Source organism: Trachurus japonicus, chromosome 21 (genome assembly GCF_045865225.1).
Source record: "Trachurus japonicus isolate A0001 chromosome 21, Traja_1.0".
Classification (NCBI taxonomy): domain Eukaryota; kingdom Metazoa; phylum Chordata; class Actinopteri; order Carangiformes; family Carangidae; genus Trachurus; species Trachurus japonicus.
This window is the reverse complement of record NC_140927.1, coordinates 11,658,567-11,676,410: the sequence shown is the minus strand read 5'-3', so window position 1 is coordinate 11,676,410 and position 17,844 is coordinate 11,658,567. Positions and strand designations below refer to the sequence as shown.

General features: G+C 40.8%; 1 protein-coding gene across 1 annotated transcript in view; it reads left to right on the top strand.

Annotated features, from left to right (window-relative positions):
* tmem163a (transmembrane protein 163a) overlaps positions 1-10,494 on the top strand; it is a 59,361-nt gene extending 48,867 nt beyond the window's left edge. Inside the window, exons 6-8 of the mRNA XM_085765257.1 lie at positions 5,360-5,471; positions 7,038-7,179; positions 7,320-10,494. Of these exons, the coding sequence (XP_085621383.1) occupies positions 5,360-5,471; positions 7,038-7,179; positions 7,320-7,380 (315 nt within the window). The 3' untranslated portion in view covers positions 7,381-10,494. The remainder of the gene's footprint in view (positions 1-5,359; positions 5,472-7,037; positions 7,180-7,319) is intronic.
* The last annotated feature ends 7,350 nt before the right edge of the window (positions 10,495-17,844 follow it).

The following is a 17,844-nucleotide window of genomic DNA, read 5'->3' as shown; positions in this document are numbered from 1 at the left end:
CTATGTTTGCTTAAAGGGGAAAGTAACAGACTTGACTTTGATGCCACTGATGTTGTCTAAGATCAAGAATTATTAAGAATTGATCAATTGATAATTATTGATCATTAAGATTTGTTTTATGTACAACCATTCCCACAATCTTTATCTTCTAGTTTGTGTTACTTCATTTTAACCCGACCCATATTGTGTTCAAAATTAAAGACAGTTACATATACAGTTGTGTGTCTGTGATGACCTTTAATAGATGTGAAATCAATCTCTTGTTAACTATTTCCAATATATTGGACACTTGCTGACTTTGCATGAATTAATCAATAGTGATTGATTTCACATCAATTTTACCAAAGAGGCAGTTTTGAGCACTCTGACCTGTGTTCATTGTTGTTGTTATAGTATATTACATCAAAATAAGCAGATACAAGTGAGACTTTTTAAACAATACAAACCCCACTAAAAAAAACATTTGTCTCCTTTCACACTGCCAGCCATGTTTGACTTTGTGTTTGATTGAGGGCACAGGCACACAACTGCAGGGACCAGTGTCATCATCCAGACATGTAGTTACAGAGCACAGACACAGGGGAGACAGAGTGAGCTGCTGGCTGCTGTGAGGAGAGCAGACTAGTCAAACGGATCTGTCCGTCTCATGCTTGGCTCCTGTGTTGGAGCTCACTCACAGTGGAAATTGTAGCTGTGATGTTTCTGGTTTAACATCACCATGCTGGGCCCGTGTCAGATCTGTGTAAAATGTCTGCGCTCTCAAGGATACAAGGTAAAAGGTTGTTCGATTGGCCAGATAAATAACAGGGTATGGGCTACTGCAGAGTCATTTGACCCAGGACTGTGAATCCCCATTGTACTTTAACCTAACTGGCAAAATCCTGATGTTAGCAGATCTCAGCAGCTTTTTGTGTCCAGTGTAGAAGAGGCTTTAGATGATTAAGGTGATATACAGTAATTGCCAATTAAATATCATGCTGTGAAAGCGTTTCTTAGGTTTGCCAGAGCACACAAACACATAGTGCCTAGTGCTGTCACATTAACACATACTAGCAAAATAAAAATGAAAATAATTGCAAATTGAATTTTCTCCAAAAACAAATATAGCTTAAAAAAACAAAACCAATGGTTTGCCTTAAAACGTTAACACTGAATCAGATGATCTGTCCATGATGGTCGTGCAACAAAGATTTGCATTTAACAGTTTTGATTCTGCTTAGGGCAGTACTCATGTATTCCTTAAGCACTGTTTCATTCAAGGTTAAAACTTTTCAAGGATTGCCAATGCCATGACAGAGCAGCTGTTAAGTTTAACCTTGGGTCTAACGATTTTCCACAGTGCTATACTATACAGTATAAAGACACAACTCATTAGCTACTGTATTTCTCCAAAATTGTACACAGAGTCAGGGCCGTTGCTAGGAATTCTGGGCCCCCTGAAAGAATACTAAAGTGGGCCCCTGCCCCCTGACTTTCCCTTTCTTTCTTAGACTACATATGTATTATCATTTTTTATTCACTTTGTTTTGATGCTAATGCAGCATTACTATGAGTATTAGTCAGGGTCATATGCAGAACAATTCAGTCATACAAGATTAGACTACTGGGTTTTCTTGTGGGCCCTACTGGGCTCTGGGTCCCTAGAATTATCATCACCTTTCTCCCCTATACAACGGCCCTGCACAGTGTTGTTCTGAGGGACAACATGGACATATAGCAGCATGGACACCACACACACACACACACACACATTGCAAACAGTCATGACAGATTAATATGCAAGAGTGTATGCGATGCATATATGCTTCATTTAAATCATTGCATAATATATATACAGTTCATGTGCACACCAAAGAAGCACACACATGCACGCACACACCATTTATCGTTGTGAGTTCAGAGTCTTTTTTTAGCACTCCGCTGTTGCTCTTTTGACGTCAGAGGTTTTGTATCCCTCCCTTCACCTGACTTTTGTTCCTTTTCTCTGGTTGACACTGACACACACACACACACACACACACACACAGTCTTTTTAATGTCAACACCCGTCCCCACACCACCTCCCCACCTCTCTCTAGAGGTGTTAAGAATACGAATGAGATCCCAAAATAGTCTCATCTTCCTTCAGCTCTTCCATCATCACACACCGTTTAGGGAGTGCCCGTCTCATCCATCCCCGTTCTCTGTTTTGAAACCTGATATTTGGCTTGTAAATGATTGAACCCTCACCATCTGTCCGTTTCACTGACCAGTAAAGCACAGAGGGAAGCCAGACCTTCACTCTCCAAAAACTCCGTTCTCTTCTGTTTCCTATTATGCAGCTTCAAACCTTGAAGATTCACTTATTGATGTTGTTGTTTAGCCAGCAGCAACTCCTAAACCCCCCAAAATATCCACACATTTCACTTTGCATGAGTTTTAAGCTCAGCAAGGATCACACACTTGAATTTTACAAAACAGCAGTAAGCTGAGTGGAAATTTGAGACTTAGGGCAGTTTAAGGTCCTTTAACAAAATCAGAGAGTATGGTAAACGTCCCATGTGGATTCGTAAACAAACAACAAACTTTTCTCTATTTACTTGAGGCCTTGGAGTTTATTGAATACATGTCTTTCCTCATAATTCATTTACAAAGCTTTTTTTTTTTTTTTCAAATATACTGAAACCCGCAAAGTATCAATCTGCTAACCTTAACCCTTCCTTCCTTCCTTCCTTCCTCTCTAGTGTACTCTGTAACGTACATAGTAAAATACCATCATATGTAGTAAGTAGCACTGTCTTCAAAACATTAGTTTGCTTATAGGTCAAAAGAGCATGTGATAACTTTCTAAGAGTGCCCTCTGCTGGACCTAAAGGTCAACTGCTTCAAAAGATATTTTGAATTACAGCAGTTTGAGCAGTTTCTCACAATCATAAATTTTCTTTACAAATTCTAATATAATAGCCCTTGTGGTAGATACAGTATACAGTACTTAAAGCAGAAGCGATCCGGTCGTTTTGGCTAACTTCTTGTCAGCCGACGGAGTTAGCAGTCCCCGCCCTCGTCCCTACGTCACCACATTCACTCGCATCCCTTGGCTGCACACACAGAGAGGACCGCCCCTTTATGCCGTTCTCTCTCCTCATTGGATAAAGCTTGTAGGATACAAGGAAAGTTTTCTCCTCGGCTTACAGCAGAGCAGAGTGACTGACAGACCCGTGTTTCAGACCAAACACTCTATGTAAGTGATTGCCGTCGGAAGATATAACTATTTAAGACTTATATTAACACAAAAATTCTGCTTACTTCTGCTTTAATATTTTTGACCAGGGTTACTATAAAAGCACAACTGTTATATCTTAATAACAGAAATGGTTTTAGATCTCAGACAGAAGTAAAGGTACAATAAGGAGAAGAGGCGAAAACAAGTGTTGGCTTCGATGTGGATATGATTCATAGGAAGGAAACATATACAGACACTCGAGTGTGTGTAATTACTGTATCTGTAAAGGCGTGTGTATGTGTGTGTCACTGAAGCCCCTTTGACCACACATTCAAAGAGATAAAGCCGAGAGACAGAAGCTGAGGGCAGCAGCTACTGCAGACTGTGTTTGATGCTCCAGCACCATTATGTTAATAGAAGATGTGGGTGTTAGGTCTCAGAGGAGCTTCCTGACACCAGCTCGAGCCCATTACCGCTGTCTGTCTCCGACATTCTCTCTCTCTCTCTCTCTTTCTTCATCTGTCCTTCAGCATTGAGCTCACTCTCCTTGAAATCCTGTCTTGTTTCAACACAGTGTCTTACTGAGCTCTGCTTCTTTTATTTCTAAATACAACAGCTATCTGTGTCTCTTATGTGTAGTAACACAATCTAGTCCTTTAGAAAACTCTTTGCTTTCCATTCAAGGCTGTGGGAGAGGACAACACGTACCGTACAATCCTATGGTCAATCATGTTTAGCATATAACCTGCTACATGTAACTCGATATTGGCGTGTTTAAGTGAGAACTCAGCCATCTGGCTCTGTCTTTTTATGTGATACTGTCACTGGCTGCTTGCCTTGGCTGGATTTGTGGAGGCACTTCATCTTGTTCCCTGTCTCATTTATTCAGTCTCTCTCTCTCTCTCTCTACTTTCTTCCCATGCTACCCATTCATTATTTTTTCCCCCACTTTTCCTACACATCCTCCCTGCATGTCCTATCCTCCTCTTTTATTGTTTCCATCAGCCCTCTTCCTTCACTATAACCTCTCCCTATCAGCTCAAGGAGTCTGTTTCCATCCATTATCATGCAGATCTTTACTTCCTTGTCATTGTCAGACGTTCATTTTTGTCATTCATGACTTTTTTCTCTGTTTCCACTTTTTTGGGGGGTAAAATTAGAGACTTGTTCACTGAGGTCCTCATCAGACAGCAGACAGAGAAGATTTATCATATCAGCAGTGAATTGTCTGTGTGCAGGTTTGTATGTGTTTACAGGACGATGCGTGTGACAGCAAGAGCTAGATGCAAATTACAAAAAGAGAGAAAATGTAATGTTTAAAAGGAGGAGAACAATGTGTGGTTCAAACACGACATTTCACCGTTGATGGTGTCACTTACTAAATTTGGTTCTCCGGTTTCACCCTCCAGGAGATCTCACTGTTCACAATTGAATTTCACATCCTGAATAAAATTGCAGTACCATGTGAGAACTGTAAAAGCTTCCTTGAAGTATTGGGTTGAATAATCCCAACGAGTGGTCTGAGGGCGCAGGAAACAGGGATCCTGATGCACGTCACGTCCTGGTTTGCTGCTCACATGGCAGGCTGTCTCCGTCTAGTGCGTGATTAAAAACACAGGAATGAGATTGGCTCTCCCTGCCTGCTGGAGAGAGAGAGAGAAAGGGCAACACATTGCATTCATACCACAACACACATTCTCATCTTGATCGCAATGAGATTTTTTCATAGTAAACAGCATTTGTAATGGGAACGGGAAATGGAAAGGGAAAGGAATATTTTCTTGAATATATACACTGCTGCTGTACACTGGCTGGTAGGTTGAAGGTGTAATTTCATGTTATACTCACCAGTTTCTCTCTGTCTCTGTTCCCCTGTTGGGCCAATTAAATCTGATAGGAAGATACCCCCAGGGTCAAATGTTGGTTTTTGCTGAGTCTGTTTGAGTGAAGTGGAAAACACCAGACTCTCGCTGCACTTAGACACATCATCTGTATGACCTTTGGTTGACCAGGTCAAGTCTGTATATTTTATTATTGTTGGTGGAGCTGACTGAAGCATTCTGGGTATAAAGTATAAAGCCACACTGCAGCTTTCTTTCCCTTTGATTGTTATGTTTTGTTCTTTACTCCTGTGTCCTGTCCCTTGTATTTCTTCAGGATGACTTCCTCTTCAGTGTGTCCATAGTGAGTGGATTCACATGTGCTGTGTTGGCCGTGGCCAAGTTCATGTTGGGAAGAGTGCTGACGAGTCGGGCACTCATCACTGATGGTAAAATACACACACACACACACACACACACACACAGATAGATGAATATAAGTGATTCAACGAGAGACAGCAATTATTTTAAATGAGTACATTCAGTGATGATGATGAAAAGTTAACTCCTGCAGCGTTTGAAGATAGATGTCCGAAAGATGAGTCATTTATTTAAACCTTTTGTGTTAACGTGTGTTATCAGGGGTTCCTTTCTTTTATCAAAGCAGAGGAGAACCACTGTATTACTGTAAATGACTAGTTGGTCAATCACAAAATTACAAAACTGACCTCATCACTTCAGTTTTATCGGTCCACGTACAGTAAAGCTGGGGAAACACTGCCTGTGTAACAGCTGACATCACTGATGTGCTGCTGACAAGCTGCTATTAGCTCTATCTCTCTATAAGGGTTCTCAGGAGATTGTGAAATTGGATTTATTTCAATTTTAAATTAGTTTCTCTTTTATATTTGTGAGAAAACATCATCAAGATACCACTGCATCCACATGCAGCTGCTGAAATGGTTAAAATATACTTAGATTTTATAAAAATTCTGTATCATACGTATATTCAGTCTAGACATTCATTTTTAAAGTTCAGTCAATGCAAAGTGACCTGAATAACTGTCAGAGAAATAAAAACTACAATATTTCCCTCTGAAATGTTCTGGAGCAGAAGTACAGAGAATTGTAAAAGGCCTTGGTCAGGGTTAGAGTATGTGTCTGTGTTTCAGTGTGTGTGAGTTGTTTGCACAACTCAATTGGAAAAAGTAATGGGTTATGACCCACTAGCTGCTCATAGACACATGCAAAGGTGAACAAAAGCACAGCACACACGCACACATACTGCTTTCCCCAGGTCTCAGAGCACACGCAGCATCAATCCAGTAGACCTTAGGTTGCTGTTCTCCAGCCCTGGATTTATTTCCCACAAGACTATACACTCATTGCAGGCAAGACAATAACCCACTGTGGAAGCTTTCACTCAAGGAGAAATGTAATTATGAGAGAACATCAGGATATACAATGTATATACAGAGTAACTCAAGTGCAGTCACCAATTATGTAGTCTGTAGCCATTTGTCTTTTAGAGGTGCAGATACAACTGAAAATAAATGTTCCTCACATACGCACTCAAGATCTGTTTAAAGGAATAGTGCCACATATGGAAATACACCCTATTTTCTTCTTGCAAAAGGTTTCAACAGATTTTTAATACCATTCTCATTTGTGTAAGGAAGCCTGTTAGTTTATCATAGATGTAAACTCATCATTAGCATTAGCATAAAGCAAGCAAACAAAGGGGGCAGCCTGCCTGGCTTTGTCCAAAGGTAACACAATCTTCCAGCTAGAGCCTCTAAAACTGGATATCTGGCCACTTTGCCGTAAAAACTAAATTCCAGACAGTCACCACTCCTGTCCAAGAAACAGTCTTGGACACACAGTGGTATCAGTCTCTTCATCTAATTCTCAGCAAGAGAGCAAAGATGCATTTTTGTCAACTTGTCAGACTTTATCCATGTTCATTTCTTTGTACCAATATATATAATATATTTTCCTCATTTTGTGCATTGCAGGGTTTAACTCTCTGGTTGGGGCCATCGTGGGATTTTCCATTCTCATCAGTGCTGAAGTCTTCAAGCACCACCCTGATGTCTGGTTTCTGGATGCCACTATGGGAATCCTCATTGGACTCATGATTTTGGCATATGGGGTCAAGTAAGAGATAAAGCAACAGTTTCCCTTTACATTTGTTTAATTTATTAATTTGAAATATTTAATCATTTTTGTGCATATTCTATTATGACCAGATTCTTATTTCAGCCACTTACACTCCTCATTTCTGTCCGTCTCCATAGACTGCTGAAGGACATGGTGCCCCGTGTCAGGCAGACGAGAAACTACGAGCGCTTTGAGTGAGGCATGTGTTTGTGGACCTGACGAAAGGGTCACACATGCACTCACACACTCACACACACCTGGCTGCCTCCTTTCCTCTTCCCTCTGTCTTTCATAAACACACATCACCGGCATATACAAACATAAGAAAATACATACACATATGGACATTACGCACTCCTGTTCTCAAACACATATACACATATGATGTATATACTGTATATAGCACATGCGAACATGCAGACAGTAACATCGATGCACACACACGCACACATACGGTATATATATACACACAGATGTCTGAGAGACTTTGAGGGAAAAGGCCTTGATTGAAGACCTCCACTGGGAAAGACAGTGTTTCAATTCATCTTCTTCCACTCCTCTCTACTTTTTGCCCACAAAACCACAAGTTTTAACCAGCAAAGGTATTTTATTGGTTCAAGCTGGACAGACAGTAGCTGCTGCTAAGATGACACCATTGACACATCTCAGTTGTCGCTCTGCAAGAAACTGCAGTATATTAGTCCTCGGGGCTTCAGCTGTCGTCTTGGTCAGAATAATGTAGATCAAAATTAGAATGAATTAAAATTATGTATAAAACATATAAAAAAGAACATGACTCTATGTCAAGTTGTCCATTACTTACAGTAATATGTCAATTTTCTACAAGTTTAGCTGTTCCTGTCCTAAAGCACAAAGCAGAATCAACACCTCTGAAGCCTCCTCCTTTCAATGCAGGCACTATACATCCTCATTTGCTCCTGAAAGAAAGAAGAGAGGAAGTGGAAAGCAGAGAGAGAGAGAGAGAGAGAGAGAGAGAGATAGACTCAGATAGAGAGCATATGAGCAGTGCTGAGTCAGCAAACTGTGCTTTCTCTGAAAGGTGAATAGCATCAGTGGACACGGCGAGGTCAGCCTTCATCTTTAACCTCTACAAATAAAATCAAGCAGAAGTAAAGCAGGTAGGAGACAGTTAGGACAAACATTTGCCAGACAATGGCCATAGACCTAAGTGCACAAAGTTTATTGTAATTTGACCGTTTTCATATCCCATTATGTGGTCTGTTGCACTGTATGTTAGGTGTCCAAGCACAAACGAGCAAACTTTACTTTACGTCTTCAGTGTGTGTTACTGACAGGCTAGCACAGTGCCCACAGTGGGCAATTAAAAACAAGCCAATGAATGATTTAACCTACTTCGTGATAGCTGCTGTATCTGTCTCTTCATACTGTTTCTTTCCTTGCCATAGATTGTACATACTAAATATTTTTTTGTTTACAAACACACATACCTTGATCAGTTAGGAACTAAACTCCTTACTTGAAACTTACATTGACTAAATGAAGTTTGTTAGTTTTTATAAGGGTCAGATGGAAAAGGCACATCAATATTTATATTGTGGTTTTGCAGCGACACCCTTTCAGGCTTAGATAATTATTAAAAGCACTGTATGATTCTGCAGGAACGTTTGTTATTTATCGCCTTCGCTGTGGAACTCTGTATTAAATCCAACCCTATTTATTACTATATTACATATTAGTAATTTTGCTATTTAATTCTTCGTTTCCCCCATTTTGACTGCAGTGTTCATATGGGAAAGATAAAACCTAAGATGAATAAGCACAACAACAAAGATAAAGCAGTCTGTGGGAAGATGATTTACACTGATTAGTTTTCTCCTGTGTCTGCTCATCTGCTTATTACCCAGTTGCTCTGCATGTTCCCATTGTTATCATTCATGATTATGTGCAATGAATAGAATGTAAATAAAAACCACATGCTCTGTAAATATGTTAATTACACTGTTTGGGTGCTTCAGTAACAACAGTCACAAATAGTCATAGTGCTTAAAGGCCAACATAACTTGCCTTTGGAATAGACAGCTCATAGTTAAAGTGCAGGATGATCAGTGTTGCATATAGTTAAAAATGTTTACTCTAGTGTGCAGATACTGTAAATGTTGCTTTACATACTACTGTAGATTATTGGTGAACTGAGATGAAAAGTCTTACTGTAAGTTTTTGCACTGTACGTGGAAATCTCAGATTTGGTGTAGGTGTGATCTGACAGCACTGTCCAAGGCCCAGCTGTGATTTACAATACCCCCGTATCAGCTACTAGAAGAAAAAGAAGTAACATGTGGATTGTCTTCATTAGTACTTTTGTCTAAACAAAGCATCTCTAATAGTGCAATTACAGACAATTATTTTTATTGAAAAAAATGAATGAGATTCGTTCATTTTATACAAATTCAGTGGGATTAATTATAAATAAATTGATTTAAATGATTCAAAGACACTGTTTTATATGTAAACAAACAAACAATTGGAGTTGCAGGGACTTGGTTGTTGCTTTAAATGTGAATCCTTAAAGCTTGTGAGCCCCCTTGTGGTTGTGGATTCAGTGGACTTGATCCAGAGGACAGAGTATTATCACTCTATCCCAGGCCTTGGACAGTGAGTGTGAAAGGGGCCTACATCCACTCTACACTGTAATTATAAATTATGAGTTGACATGTACTTGGCAAGGTGCAGAGTTATTTGTATTATCTTTAGTTCCATTGTGTGAAGAATAAGGATTAGCTAGAAACTGAAGGTGTGAAGCTCACACCACTTCAACTCACCAACAGCACACTGATTTGTAATGTTTTCCCCTCTCTCTGATGCATAGAAGACAATCTCTACAATGACTTTTACAAGCGAAGCACAGTGTTTACATGCTGACACCAACACACAAGGCACAGAACAAACTAATAACTCCATCTCAGTAACAGTTATGCTTTAGTAGCTCTATTGCTCATATGGTAAATTGTTGTGTTTGGATAAACTTGAGACTATTTTGATCTTAGCAACAAAGTTCTTTCTACCTCTCTTCTTTGCACCTTGTTTTATTCTCGTGCCATTTCTCTTGTGTCATTCATACAACAGAAACTTTAGCTGAGAACTGTGAATGTGGCCCTGTTCCCATTGTATCAGTGATGGACGACCTTTGTCGCTGTTGCTGTTGCACTCACAAGAAATCACTGTGTAAGTGCAAGAGCTGTAATCCCATAATCACCACACCTGTATGTGCATCTAATTAATTAAAAATGTGGTTTTTGTTTTTGCCCAATTAAATGTTTTGACCATCTCACCAAAAAAACAAACAAACAAAAAAACAGTTCATGATGATAGCCTGGAATACATTTGCACAAACTCGAAACCTCAGATAATCATCTTACACATAATATGAATTCACATTAATCTTTTCATTGAAAATGCTCAGAAATGTCAAATTATTCATCTTAAGGAACTGTGCCAAATCACTGATAACATACATGTATGTCCGCTGTTTTGATGTAACTTTCAATTGTACCTGAATAGATGAATGGAATTATTACCATTATCGCCCCAGAAAAGACATCAAACCATTCAATTTACCTAATTTCACAACATGATGATAGCATTACTAACCACTATTTTACTATAGGCTTTGCATGGGCTTGTAAAAACCCTTACAGCTTCAGTGGTTACAAACACATTGCAGCCACACACGCACGCACACTCAGACACACAGAAATAGAACATGTGTAACTGAAATGACAGTAAATCTGACTCTGTAACAGAATTATTATTTGTCTGTTTGTACAGTAATGATATCAGTGGTATTGCAGATGATTAAACACCATTTATTTATGTAAAAGAACAAGAAATGTCTTTGTCAAAGAGCAAAGTTTTATTGATTAATAAAGTTTTATCCTGCTTATTAATCAACTAAGTTGAAACGTGGTCTGTTTATTAAATCATTATGGAAGATCTTCCTCAACACTGCACCATATCCTGTCCTGAGTAGCCTTAATAAAGTAGCACTTTACCTCTGTGATAACAGACTGTACAAAGGCCCAAGGGTTTAAAACAATCCTATAAGAACTGCCATAGTTCAATGGAGTTTGTGCACCTGGACAGGAGCAGTAGCCCAAGGACGTATTTGTGGTAATGAAAAGTTTACTTTACTGTGCATAAATCACTGTAAAACCAAGACATGGCAGGCTAACTGCAAAGAGGTGGTGCGTCAATAATCTAGGTTCAGGATGAAGGTAAATCCAAGACTGTGATGATTAAAAAAGAAATCAATCAAGATTGCTAGCTGTGCGTAAACCCTGGCTTAATGGAGAAATATAATATAGAAATAATATACAAAACTAATTTTCATATTACAAAAGAGAACAATAAGGATATTCAACAGGGCTGATTATCAAGAGTCAACAAACAAATTATTCATAAACTTATAGAAATTCAATGATCTTGTGGACTATAAAACTGCTCAAATTAAGTATAAAGTAAATAATAATATGCGTCCAGATGGTGTCCAGAGGATGTTTCTGACTCGAACCAGTAAATATGAACTAAGAGGGATTTGTATGTTTACAAAAACAAAGGTACGAATGTAAAACAAAGAAGGAGTCAATTTATGGAATAATTTAGAAATAGAAATGAAAATATATAACACACTTAAAGGGACAATGAGGAGTTTCTCCATCGGCAGAATGAAAAATTCCGTGACAATAAAAAAGTCTCATATTAATGTGGATGAATCTCCGCTACCCACACTTGTTAATGGGCCCATTTTCGATAAATATATCGTTTTGTCTATCGTTATTTTGTTATTATTAGTGGTGGCGGAAACGCTGGGCAAGCCGACCAGCGTTTCCTTACTTTAGGTTTTGCGGACGCTGCCCGGCAAGTCATGAGAATAACGCCGCCGAATCGCCGTTTATGGTCGGGACTACGACGGTATCTGAACCTCTTCAAACCTCTGACTTTAATTCTTGATGAATGAAAACATGAGTCAAAGTCAAAGAATTTCACGGTGCGCGCGGAGGCTCATAAATGTAGTGTGAAAACGCTTCGCTTTTCCAAAACTCCTCGTTGTCCCTTTAATAGATTCAAAAACCTATTTAAAAATAATATTGGTAATAAATATAAAACTGAATTATGAACACCAGTGTGCTCACTGCCTACTGTATGTAGAATATTTACTGGGTAGGCAAAATACGCTGAAGCTTCAACCTACACCTTTTCGGTCAAGGTATATTTGTTTTGTTTTGTATTTATATTTTAAGGGGAAAAAAATAAATGAAATATTGTTTGTTGTTTATTTATGTTTAAAACATATATGTGTATAATGTTACTTGTGTACTTGATTTTACAAGACCAAAATAAACTCACTAAACTAAACTATATACTGACAAATGTACTGACACAATTGTCTCTGTGCGGTCTGACAGTGTCTGTTGGCAATTCATACTGTTGTGCAGTAAATCCGAATCCGATACAGGAATGAATGGAAGTAATGGGAGAGAAACACTAGCAACAGAGCACCTGCAGTGCCTGAGATGGGCAATGAAGTGCAGGAATGGTAGGATGGTGGGCAGGGTCTTGCGCCATCCTGCAAAACGATCAATTAGGGCTAAAACCAATAAAATTAATTAAACTGTAAATCAATTTCCCTGTTACCGTACTTTCCAGTTAGAGTGCAACCTGCCCTGTTTGAACAGGTCCCAACTGGTCCAGAAGCAATTAAGAAAACTGATAACACCAAGTCTGTGTGCCCTAACATTGTTCATTCACAGGTGCAGACTAAAAACATGGCTAAACCAGACAGCACTTAACAGGCTTTCAACTGTGGAGATCAAGGATTCATCTATCAAGAAACAGAATATTGTTTCAATTATAATATGAGAATTATGCAGTTAATTGTGATGTTGGTTATGTGAAAACCTTAAAGGACAATTCCAGGCAAATTCAACCTGGAGCTATAGTTTCCTAATATTTTAGATCTAAAAGAATCAATCTGAAGATTTTCTTTGTTATGCAGTAGTTCTCTCTGTCCCTACATTGCCACAGCAGCATATAATGGGAGCGGCCCAATCTTACCCTGTTTACGACTCAATGCGGACCCAAAGCGGACGTCCGGTGGACCCGTCTGCACAAAGCTCAATTTTTACAACCGCGCAGACTTCACATCGACCAGTTTTAAATGTGACACCGTACACTCAACTATGAAATCTCAAACGTCTGCGGACAGTCAGCGCAGAGTCCACTCACAGTACGCCCGACAATGTGGGGGGGCCTAAAGATTACAGGTCGTCTGAAGCGCTCCCATTTGTTTTATCAACATATCAACTCAGAGCCACAACGTCTTCATAGCAGTAAGAGTACTGTAAGTCTGGATATTGTTTATTCTGCCTGTAAACATTGAGCAAAGTAAACAAAACGGCGTTAATTTTTTTTCAACACGTTAAATGTTTCAACTTAATCGCCAAAATTAACGCGTTAAAGGGACAATATGTGACATTTACCCCCATCTAGCGGTGCGGTTGCATGTCGGCACGTATTCTTGCTGTTGCGTTTACGTAAACTCGGGCAGAAGTCAGAAAAACAACACACGCTGCATGTATCAGGATAAACAAGCCTCTATGTAAACAAACGGTCCGCCAGCACGAGGCAAAACAATACAGGCGTGACAATATGTTGTCATGGCGATGTCGTATTGTTTACCTGACCCACGTTTTACCGGCTTTCTCTCGTCGAGTAAAATAACATCCAGTCGGTTTGCCGACGGCGTCACTCACGGCGTCATTCAGGTGTCTGACTGCACCTGAAGGCAACACCAGTGCCTCCGTCCTTCCTCACACTAGCTACACGGTGGTGACAGTTTTAACAGGCGCTGTCTGGAAAACTTTCTCCCCGAGCCGAGAAGCTCCGGCGGCCCGAGTTTGTGGTTACTGACGGCCACGGTGACACTGAACGTAAAACATGGCGATTCAACATGGCAGAGAAGGTTCGGTGAACCCCCCCCTGTATGTTTGTAACGACTTGTAACATCTCATTCTAAGGTACGAGAAAGCGCTCGTTTGTATGCGGGCGCGATTCCACTTCAGTGAAATACGTATTTATGAAAGCGATATTTGATTTTTGTCAATAAAAAGCCAATAAAGTCCCATACTGTCCCTTTAACTTTGACAGCACTACTAAAAAGTAAAATTTATCAACAACGTTCAACCTACAAAAACGTGAACGCATAAGAGATATGTTGAAGCTGTCTGAGTGAGACTCGGGGTACCACAGCCACAAAGCTGGAGCAGGGCAGAGGTTAGTGTGGCTGGCAACCTCCAGTCTGGGAACAAGTGGAGGGGGAACAATGCTGCAGTATTTTGAATTTGACTGCAGCAACAGTTTTAGCCACAGTCTTATACAGCTCCTTTAATGTAATAGTCCCTTGATTGAAATTCATATTATCAGCACTAGTCTAAAAACTGTCATTCTCGCTGCCGTCCGGGATGTTCACTATTCTCAAGTTAGATCTGCGTTATCTGTTTTCCTTGTCGTCTACACTGTCCCACAGTGTTTGATTCTGGGTTTGGAGAGATTGAATTGTGGCTTCGGCTGTGGTCAATCGTTCAAAGTTTCCATGGCTGTAAGGTGGGTCTGGAACGAACCAACCAGAGGATCATCCTAGTGATGGGATCGGCAGTTCTTTTGACTGTACTGAATCACTAGAATCAGTTCCTTAAAATGAGTCGTTCAAAAAATGTGTTCACCGAATCACTCCCCCCCACCCCCCGCGCTCAGACGTTACGGTCCCTCTCTGTAAGGGATGGTGTAAAAAAAAAAGGGGGACGTGCGTAGTACAGTAGCTACTGACATTCGCGGGAAAAGCAGCAAATATTAATACACGGTGAACGCGAGTCCTCGGTGCACAGTACATTCACTTAACTTGATGCTACACAGATACGTGAATCAAGTTCTCTGCTCTGTGCATGCAGTACACCAGGCAGTGAGTGACACAGCGCCACATTCAGCACAGTACGTGAACCTGAATCAAGTCTGCAGCAGCAGTTCTCTGGTGCAGGTTCGCGAATCACCAGTGAGTGAGTAACAGCTTCCCCAGCGGCAGTTCTCTGTGTGTGCAGTAGGTTTGCGAATCATGAGTGAGTGAGTGGCAGCGCAAACCTGAATCACGTCCTCAGCAGCAGTTCTCTGTGTGCGCAGTAGGTTCGTGAGTGAGTGGCAGCGCGAATGTGAATCACCCTGTCAGTACGTTCGCGAACGACACAGAGTGAATGGGCGGCCTCAGCCCCCAGTACAGTGAACCACGCGCACAGAGAGTGAACTGGAGCCCTCAGTCCTGCAGTGAACGACGCGCACAGAGAGTGAACTGGAGCTCTCAGCCCCGACTGTCAGTGAACGCATCACTGAACATGCACCGTTCCCTCGCAATGAGAGTCTCCGCCACCAGATTCGCAGGTCATTCAGTGATTCACAGACCACACAGCAGTTCCACTGTCGGCCTGCACGCTCGCTGCTGAGCTCAACTACTGAACTGAGAAAGGAACGAATCAGGTCAGGAAGTGATTCTAGTCAGTACGTTCACTTAAATAATTCGTTCCTTCGAACGAATCACTCGCGAACGACACAACACTAGATCATCCATGGCTGACTTAAGTGGCTTCAATGACTCTTGAATCAGCCCAGAGACATCATCCTTAAAACCGGCTCTCTGCTTCGCCAGCCAGCCAGCTGCAACATGGAGATGGTGTCAGTAGCATCTCCTTGGACAGGTAGGCTATCGTTAGCATTAGCAACTTTGCTATTGACGTTAGCAGGAGCTGCATTAGCTGCCATGGCTGACACCGCGTCCTGACATACAGCGAGCGTGCGAAACGGCGACGAAAACTCACCCGAAGGTGTCCTGATGGGGTCATTCCTATGTTCCCACAGCCCTATGTTCCCTCAGCCCTATGTTCCCTCATTTCTAACTTTTGTTGTCACTGAAAATTAGGCCCTATGTTCCCACAGCCCTTCGGTCCCACCGTCCCACCATTGGTTGGGTTTAGGCAATGAAGAAAGGAGTTGGTTAAGTTTAGTAAAAAGACCAGGTAGAGGCTAGACAGGCCAGATAGATAGAGTCCAGATAGGTAGAGAGAGTCCAGAGGGAACATAGGGGTGAGGGAACATAGGGCTGTGGGAACATAGGCACGCTCCCGTCCTGATATGCAGCGTGACGATTTTGTCGCGATATTCTATTGGTTAAGAATCCAAACCAATCAAATTATCAAGGGACGTACACAAACATGCGGCGCTGTTTTGAGATTCCTGGCATTTCCTGGTTGTTGTTTTTCACATCTTTGAGTGTTTTTTTAATTTTATTCCTCTCATATTCTCCTCTCTCTGATAACTTGCTTGTCAACAGAAAGCAGCGTGTACTTTTCAACCAATAAGAAGTGTTTAGGGGCGGGAGACCGCCGTGAAATGTCGTCCAGATAGAGACAAAGAGAGCGATTTTTTCAGGGTTGAGCGACATCGCTGGACGGAGCGATAAGCTGATTGAAAAGTAGGCATTCTAATCACTTTTTCTCGCTCGCATCACTGTTGCGTCGCTGTATGTCAGGACGGGGTGTGAGAGTTTGCTAGCTGTTGGCTCGTGTTGCAACTTGAGTTTGTCTGCCACTTTCCTTATGTTTAGAGGTGTCAAAATGACTTTGTAATGCGCTGTGACAGTTTGATAGAAGAAAGTCTGATGTTTAAATAGAAAATTAAGCAAATGTGATTGGGAGACCCAAAGCCGACGTCTGCTCTCTTACATTGTCAACCGGAAGACCATCACTTTGGAACTTAAATAAACTGTTTGAGAAATATAGCTTTATAAATAAAAGTCGTTCCGTGGCACAACTTGGCCCTGGTACGGGGTAAGTTGTGCCATTAGAGAGATACACTGGGGTAAATTGTGCCAATTGATAATTGAAGTAAAACAGATCATTTTAATCTCACAAACGATAATGCTATATAAAAGCAAGACAAATCCAATACAAAATTACTTATTTAATGTTTATTTAAAGTTTTAACAACACCAAAGGCCACTTTTCTATAACAAGGCCTATACCTTCCCATGAACACCTAATTGACTCTTACTCTTCACAGATCCAGCCTACTACACACAACATCAAAGACCAATTTGCTAGGGCCACATAAACACATATTCAACAAAACAAAACAAAATAAAAAATCCAAAATAAGCACCTAATCATCTGCAAATCATCAGGGTATATGCCCGTTGCTCTGAAACCTGAGTTTATGTTTGGTGGTGACATTGCACAGAGGAACGCTTGCTTCACAAGTTCCAGGACCTCGTAGATCGATACGGTTCGCCCAGGATGTGATCGCATCCACCCATCCATTGCTTGTTTATAGTAGGTTTTGATGGTCCATAGACAGTTTTGTCTAATGGTTGCAAGTGGTGTGAGGTGTGAGGTGGCAGGGTGAGTATAATGACCCCATTCTCTTTAGCAATTGTCACTGACTTAAATGAGATGTGAGACTCATGGCTGTCCAGACTGAGTAGGACTGGGTAATTGGTGGAGCAGTTTTTTGCATATACAGTTTATTGAACCAACATACAGTGCAGTAACCATATTTCATGCTCAATAAATGTGATAAATATGA